Raw genomic sequence first — 8,190 nt, 5'->3', positions numbered from 1 at the left:
TCAACAATTTACACAAAGCAAATAAATCTTGACAAAAAATACACACACAATAAATACGTTTCAGACTTCAGTTTGTCAGAGTAATATTTACACCATCTAAATATATTACCTATCTTCATAAGCTATACACTTGTTACAGAAAATCAATGGATCCTCCATTTACACTATACATGTGTCACAGAAAATCAACGGAAATATCAACATATGCAGATTATAACTTTTATTTTTATTTTTTTTCTGCAAAGGATACATTATTAGACAAATTCAAACTATTAACATCATCTCTCTTTTATAAAAATATGCAAAATAAATTTGTTGGGACTCTTAATGCTTTGTCCCAACAATGAACCAAGGGACGGATACAATGTCAATGCTTGCTTGTTGCATAATATATGTAATATCAACATCTTAACCTTTGTCAGCATTAACATCATCTCTTGCCTAAAATATGTCTAACCAACATTTCCTCTTGTTCCTTGATTGATGCCAAATCGATGCAGGAGCAGGTTGCTGCTAATGTAAAGATTAGACTACTGATATAATAATAATCTCCCCTACTACTAAAAGGCGAGTAAATTTACTATCTAGAATGCAGGCAACCCAATAAAATGAAGAGTCTATGCAGTCGCCGTACAAATTTATTTACTTTCCGTGTAATAAATGGATGGAGAATCGCCACAGGTGACCTTGATTGTTTACTAGAAAACTGGCTGCCTTCAACAGCCTCATATCCATCACTCTTCTTACTGCTCTTTCGAAGATAAAAGCTCCTACTTCCAACATCCCCAATTGCATATGATTTGTTCAAACCTATATTCACCACATATATTACATGATTTAAATTATATTGGACTGATTGGCTTAAATAAGACAACTAACTTCTCGATCGTTGGGATAGTAGGAAACCTAAGAAATGGCATTGTAAGAAGTTAGGAACTTACTTTGAAGACTGAAGTAGGAAACATACAAATCAAAGGAAGAAGTTGCGTTCTTATCAAGGGACGGAGAACGGCCTTCTTCCCCATATTTTTGAATAACAAGCTTGATTGTGTCTTCCACATTAGCCCCCAATCGTACCAGTGTCTTAATTGGCCCTGGACTTCCTTCCACTGTCACTGTTATTAGCACCTTTGCGTCCTTCTGATATTCCTGTTATTACAAACCCCATTCAGCATTAGTCTAACTAAAACAAATAGTAGTAGCGAAACTTGAGTACACAATATATGGCATGTCGCAATTATAACCACTCAGTAAAACTTAGTTAATAAAGTCATAAGTAACAATAGCGAAATTATTTCGGAGTAATTCACAAACAAAAAAAAGAGTTGTCAATATGCTTGTTTGATCAAATTTTACTACACTCAATAAAAAGCAAAAAATACAAAATTCATCAAATTTTGGAATTACGTAACAAAGACGTAGTTCAACAACTCTTTCCTTACAAGACATATAAACTTAGCTTGATACCAAAGCAATACAAAAAATTTACGATCAGATTAAAATCAATTAAGTAAATTAAATAAATGAACAATTCAATTAAGTAAATACATACCGCAATAATGTGAGGGTTGGGTGACGCAACAGTTTGTGACGTACCAGTGCACAAAATGATGTCATCCAAAGTGTGGAGCCGGCCAAACCAACCCCCTTCATCAGAATCTAAGCTCCGGCAACTGTCCCCGACTCCACCGCTGTCGTCCGGAAAAATCATAGGCGCGGAATAACATTTATGGAAAACCTCAATTGGCTTTGGCGTGGGCCTCAATCGCCTCGGCCTTGACGGGGAGGCAGAGAGGTGATGCGGTGACTTTAGACGGCGACGAGTTGAGTGTGGGGTCCGTTGACGGTTACTTGAGGTAGTTTCATCAGGGAACATGATATTACAAATCGGATTATCGGAATGATATTAGTACTCCATAGAAGATATCAGTGCTTATATATACATAACGGTATTGATAGGGTTAAAACTTAAAAGGGAGGAAAGAAGGAGGAAGTTGCACAAGTTTGGCAGATAGTTTTAAAGCCAATAAAAGGAAAATGAATGGCCAAACAAGAAAGAGAATAATTTGGTTGGTTATGATGGATTGTGGATGGTTAGCGTGAGAGGGAAGAGATACTCTGCTCAACGTACTCTGTAATATATTTCTCTCCCCTCTTTAATCTCTAGTCTTTGCTCTTCACCCGACGATTCCCGGCGAAATATGGTGCCAACCCGCCACTTTATATACACAAAGTCGTTGTACTGTCTTTCTAGTATTGCCTTGTCTGTTTCTATACTCCCTCCATTCAACTCCACTTTACAGGTTTCTCTTTTGCACACTATTCACAAGCGGACATTCAACTTCAGTTTTCTCTCGATACATAAGTTAAAATATATTCATGTGAGATCTTATTTGATTAAATCTTTAAGAATCTTTAAAAATATCTAACTTTTATAATTTTTACAAATACGTAGCTAAAGATATTTACCGCGTAAAAGTCGCGTTGGCAAACGTGATAAAGCAAACATGTAAAGTGGAGTTGAATGGAGGGAGTATTATATTATGGTGGTCATTTGTTGTCCTTTATTATTTTAAGAATGAGTTTGATGAACAATTTGATCCACTTGTCATTTAGTATTTGACCCCTCTTATTTCCTTGGTCTTTGTGCTGAAACCAAAAGACAATAATTGACCGGGACAGAAGGAGTATAATTGAACAAAAATACTCCCTCCATGGGTATATTTTCACCCCACTTGCCTTTTGGTGACTGTAAATGTATTGGATAATAAAAATTTCTAATACCTAAAATTAAAATATTTACATTTATTATCAAACCATCTTTCCCGAAATATTTTTTTCGACCAAAAAAAGTCAACATTTAGTTGTCAAAAATTACGGTCAAAGTACCGTCATTGGAGAATGTGAAAAGGCAAATGAGGTGAAAATAAGTGTGTATAAAGAGTAATAGAGATCTTCTCACTTGTACTCCTCAAAATTTTCGTTCTTTTTTTTTTTTTTTTTTTGTGATGGCGAGGGGGTTGAATCCTCCGGGTCCATGCATTCCCACATCACCACATGGACGATGTAAGCCAGTGGCCAAGTGATCATCGCCCCAGTTGGTAGTCGAACCCGAGTGTAGGCACGGAAAATTTGTAAACCATAAAAATTTCGTACCCGCAATAATAAATAAAGAGACACAAAAATAATACGGAAAACAAGAGTTTTGTTATTGAAAGATTAAGGGTTATAATTTCCGTAACTCTCTTGATTCCATCTCTAGGTGATTTAGGGTTTTGATAGTGCTACGAGGGTCTTATCGACTTAATCTCATAGGGAGAAAAGACGGGGTCTTTTTGACTTATTCCATCCTACCTACAATTTGGTAGTAGGAAGACGGGGTCGTTTGAGACTTAATCCATGTGCTCTCTCCTTAAACCCTAAACACAAGATCTATATTTATAGTGAAGTTGCTTGGAGGGCAAGGTAGAATATTCTAGAATATCCTAATTTCCTAAGATATTATCACAATATTTTTTGATAATTATCTCTAAATAATTAAGATACAATAAAATAAATAGATACCAAAATATAAAATTTTGGTGTCTACAAATGCCCTTTCGAGACTGGTTGTAGAGACTTTCATGTTGACTGCAACTTTGTCCCGAAACTTGCTACTAAACTTGACCCTTGAGAATGGAGATGAAGAGCGAAAATTGTCCCACCGAGCGTGCCAATTTGTAAACCATAAAAATTTCGTACCCGCAATAATAAATAAAGAGACACAAAAATAATACGGAAAACAAGAGTTTTATTATTGAAAGATTAAGGGTTATACTTTCCGTAACTCTCTTGATTCCATCTCTAGGTGATTTAGGGTTTTGATAGTGCTACGAGGGTCTTGTCGACTTAATCTCGTAGGGAGAAAAGATGGGGTCTTTTTGACTTATTCCATCCTACCTACAATTTGGTAGTAAAGTGCACAATCAAAGAACATGGTAGTGCTCGACAACCTTCTTCCAAGGCGCCAAGTGAAAAAAAAGAGTTCAAGAAAACTGACAAGGGCGTCAAGTCATCGACAAAGGAGACAATGGTCGTCGAAACCAGCAGTGCACCTGTGAAAATTTCGTCAAAGCCTAAGTATGAAAAGAAGAAAGAGTCATTCTCTTATAACTACCAACGAGACAGGCCTACATTGAAAGAGTGCCATCTTATTGAAAGATTAAGGAGGAACAAAAATAATACGGAAAACAAGAGTTTTATTATTGAAAGATTAAGGGTTATAATTTCCGTAACTCTCTTGATTCCATCTCTAGGTGATTTAGGGTTTTGATAGTGCTACGAGGGTCTTGTCGAATTAATCTCGTAGGGAGAAAAGATGGGGTCTTTTTTACTTATTCCATCCTACCTACAATTTGGTAGTAGGAAGCGGGGTCGTTTGAGACTTAATCCATGTGCTCTCTCCTTGCGTGTATGCTTGTTTCTTGGCGGTTACATGCAGGGCTCACGCTTCGTCTCTTTTGTTCAAGCAATTTCAATCTACGCTCTGCACACGTCCCAACTAGGCCGCACAAGTTCTCTGTCGCCTCCATAGCTGCTGCCGCTACAGCACTCTTGGCTGCCTCATCTCCTTCACGCGAGGAGGGTAGAAGTGTTAAGGCTGACAAAAAGGGTGCCCCCTGCAAATCCAAGGCGTCGCCAAAGAAGAAAGAAACATCAACTCCTAGCGTCGCTTGAGTCATGGTGATAAGTGGTGATACTCTTGAGGATCGAATGCGAAAAATGAATGAACTCCTTGAGAAGATGATGAAGGAGAATGAAGAAAAGAACAAAAAAATTGATGAGCTCCAAAAAGAGGTGGTGGCACTCCGTGACAGGAAGGCCGAGAGCGAGCATGGTGACACCGATAGGGATGCTGATAGCGATAGAGAAGTTGGCGAGGATAGGGAAAAGCCAAACAATGAGATCAAGAACTTCACCGAAGAGAAGTCTGCAGGAGTTAATAGCCAAGACGATCAAGTGTCAGTTGGATGATAGCTCGACAAGTAGTGGACGCTACATCAAGCCTTACACTAAGAGGATTGACGATCTGCGATGCCATCTCGGCTATCGGCCTCCAAAATTTCAACGATTCGACGGGAAGGGGAACCCAAAGCAACACATTGCCCACTTCGTCGAGACATGCAACAATGCTGGAACAGAAGGTGATCGTTTGGTGAAGCAGTTCGTTCGTTCACTCAAAGGGATTGCGTTCGACTGGTACACAGATCTGGACTCTGAGTCAATTGACAGCTGGGGTCACATGGAAGATGAATTCCTCAACAGATTCTACAGCACCAGACGTGTCGTCAGCATGAGCGAATTGACAAAGACAACTCAATGGCAAGATGAGCCTGTCGTCGATTATATCAACAGGTGGCGTGCGCTGAGTCTGGAATGCAAAGATCGCTTAAGCGAAGCGTCGGCGGTTAAAATGTGCGTCAACGGGATGAAATGGGACATTCTTTACATCCTGAAAGGGATCATGCCGAAGAGCTTCAAAGACCTGGCTACCCGCGCCCATGACATGGAGATCACAATCAAAGAACATGGTAGTGCTCGACCAACTTCTTCCAAGGTGCCAAGTGAAAAAAAAAGAGTTCAAGAAAACTGACAAGGGCGTCAAGTCATCGACAAAGGAGACAATGGTCGTCGAAACCAGCAGTGCACCTGTGAAAATTTCGTCAAAGCCTAAGTATGAAAAGAAGAAAGAGTCATTCTCTTATAACTACCAACAAGACAGGCCAACATTGAAAGAGTTGCAGGCTAATAAATACCCATTTCCAGACTGTGACTTGTCTGGAATGCTCGATGACCTCTTAGAAAAGAAGGTTATACAATTGCCAGAGTCCAAGCGCCCTGAGCAAGCAAACAAGACAAACGATCCCATTACTGTCGTTATCACAAGCTGGTGAGTCATCCTATTGAAAAGTGTATAACACTCAAGGAAAAGATCATGCAGCTCTCCAAGGAAGGGAAGATCATTCTTGACTTGGATGACACAGTAACCATAAATCAAACTACTGTAGTCCTGGAGCAACCTGACGAGCCAACTATACAGCAAAGACGGTGTGTGTATATGTTGCAGTTTGGAAGTTTTGAGCCTGTGGCAGTACAGGTCCAAGGGTCACTGTCGTCACTACCTCCAATGTCATTGGAATAAAGACTACCTCCTCGGGATAAGAATGGGGAAAAGAAGCATGAAGATGACGATGAAGGTTGGACTTTGGTTACGCGCAAGAAGTCAAAGAAACAAACAAGGCAGACAGCGCAACCTGTTCACCGTCGAAGAAAACAATCAAAGAAGACGAAACCTCGCAAGACGAAGGGAAGGAGAAAGTCCAAAACAGTGGTCAAACCACATGTCTTGCCTATCGATGTACTTGAGCAAGAACCACCGAGTCCCGTCACCTTAAAAGAATTCTTCCCACAAGACTTCTTAAACAAGGTTACCGTGTGCACCGTCTCAACTACGGAAGGTGGTGATGATAAAAAGAAGATAGAGGGCAGATGGATTAAGTCTCAAACGACCCCGTCTTCCTACTACCAAATTGTAGGTAGGATGGAATAAGTCAAAAAGACCCCATCTTTTCTCCCTACGAGATTAAGTCGATAAGACCCTCGTAGCCCTATCAAAACCCTAAATCCTTAGAGATGGAATCAAGAGAGTTACGGAAATTTCAACCCTTAATCTTTCAATAATAAAACTCTTGTTTTCCGTATTATTTTTGTTCCTCCTTATTTATTATTGCGGGTACGAAATTTTTATGGTTTACAAATTGGCACGCCCAGTGGGACGATTTTCGCTCTTCATCTCTATTCTCCAAGGGTCAAATTCTGTAGCAGATTCGAGACCAAGTTGCAACCGACATCAAAGTCTCTACAACCAGTTTCGAGGGGGCATTTGTAGACACCGAAATTTTATATTTTTGGTATCTATTTATTTTAACAAAATCTTTAGTATTTAAAGATAATTATCAATAAATATTGTGATAATATCTTAGATATTTTAGAAATATTTATCTTTCCCTCTAAGCCAGCTACAACTATAAATACACTACAATCTCTAGGGTTAGAAAAAGAACAGATGGATTAAGTCTCAAACGACCCCGTCTTCCTACTACCAAATTGTAGGTAGGATGGAATAAGTCAAAAAGACCCCATATTTTCTCCCTACGAGATTAAGTCGATAAGACCCTCGTAGCCCTATCAAAACCCTAAATCCTTAGAGATGGAATCAAGAGAGTTACGGAAATTTCAACCCTTAATCTTTCAATAATAAAACTCTTGTTTTCCGTATTATTTTTGTTCCTCCTTATTTATTATTGCGGGTACGAAATTTTTATGGTTTACACCGAGACCTCTCAACTCCTGCATTTCTGCAAGTTTCGAGGTTTAACCCGGCTACCACTGGACTAACACCACTTGGTTAATTTTCGTTCTTTTTTTAAGTCGTATTCCTCCTTTTTTTGCAAAAAAGTTTTGACCGTTGATTCTTGGTTACAAGTCCAGAAAATTGTAAAAAAAAAAAAAATCACATTTATTGTATTTACTAGATCTTCAGTTTGAAAACTAAAAATCACCATATTTTAAACTCGTAGCCGAAAGTTATGGTTAGTTAAAGTAATACAGTCTTGGATAATGCGGATGCGTAGATTGCGGAAATTAGCTTGGACTTGACAACTAAGCAAGGAAACGCAAGAAGGGAACAAGAGTCGAGTTTGGGTTCGATTGCAGTCAGCAAGGGGACAACGTCTGGTTCTAAATATTTTTAAAAAAAAATAAAATGACATAAATTCATTTCTGGTAAATAGTTTGAAATCGGCACTATTTTATTAAATAGTTTGGATTTCAACCCCATTTAAGCAAAAACTTCATAATTATAAGTAGAGAAATTAGGAAAAGATAAAGAAAAGGCTAAGCTAAAAGATGTAGCTCAAGTAACGAGTCCTCAAGTAACTATAAACGTAAACACGATACACATGCCAAGGCTTTCTGAATGTACCAGTCTAGACATCATGGCCCATAGTAATTTCGTATGTTACGCATCAAAGTTAATATTGATGGCTTGTTTATTAGGAACAGACGTTCGAAAACAATCCGTAGTGATTGTGGATGTTGGGCCTTCTTGGGTGAAGAGAATGTATACAAATTTTTCAATCAATCACCTCT

At 38.7% G+C, this 8,190-nt stretch overlaps 1 protein-coding gene across 1 annotated transcript; it reads right to left on the bottom strand.

Moving 5' to 3' along the window:
* Positions 1-207: 207 nt before the first annotated feature.
* Positions 208-1,960, bottom strand: LOC141653809 (uncharacterized protein At4g22758). The gene is made up of 3 exons (XM_074461668.1): positions 1,553-1,960; positions 942-1,149; positions 208-810 (listed from the first exon to the last, which is right to left on the bottom strand). Exons 1-3 carry the CDS (start codon positions 1,874-1,876, stop codon positions 581-583), a joined length of 762 nt encoding a protein of 253 aa, XP_074317769.1. The 5' UTR covers positions 1,877-1,960; the 3' UTR covers positions 208-580.
* Positions 1,961-8,190: the final 6,230 nt, after the last annotated feature.

This window comes from Silene latifolia, chromosome 4, assembly GCF_048544455.1.
Source record: "Silene latifolia isolate original U9 population chromosome 4, ASM4854445v1, whole genome shotgun sequence".
Classification (NCBI taxonomy): Eukaryota; Viridiplantae; Streptophyta; class Magnoliopsida; order Caryophyllales; family Caryophyllaceae; genus Silene; species Silene latifolia.
Note: the sequence above shows the minus strand (reverse complement) of the source record. Positions and strands in the feature narration are given on the sequence as shown.

Bases quoted from the DNA above. Each gene is read 5' to 3' on its own strand.
- LOC141653809 (XM_074461668.1), bottom strand. From the start codon at position 1,876: ATGTTCCCTGATGAAACTACCTCAAGTAACCGTCAACGGACCCCACAC. The intron at 1,150-1,552 runs GTATGTATTTAC...TTGTAATAACAG, and splicing joins CCAACCCTCACATTATTGCG to GAATATCAGAAGGACGCAAA. The intron at 811-941 runs GTAAGTTCCTAA...TGGTGAATATAG, and splicing joins TTCCTACTTCAGTCTTCAAA to GTTTGAACAAATCATATGCA.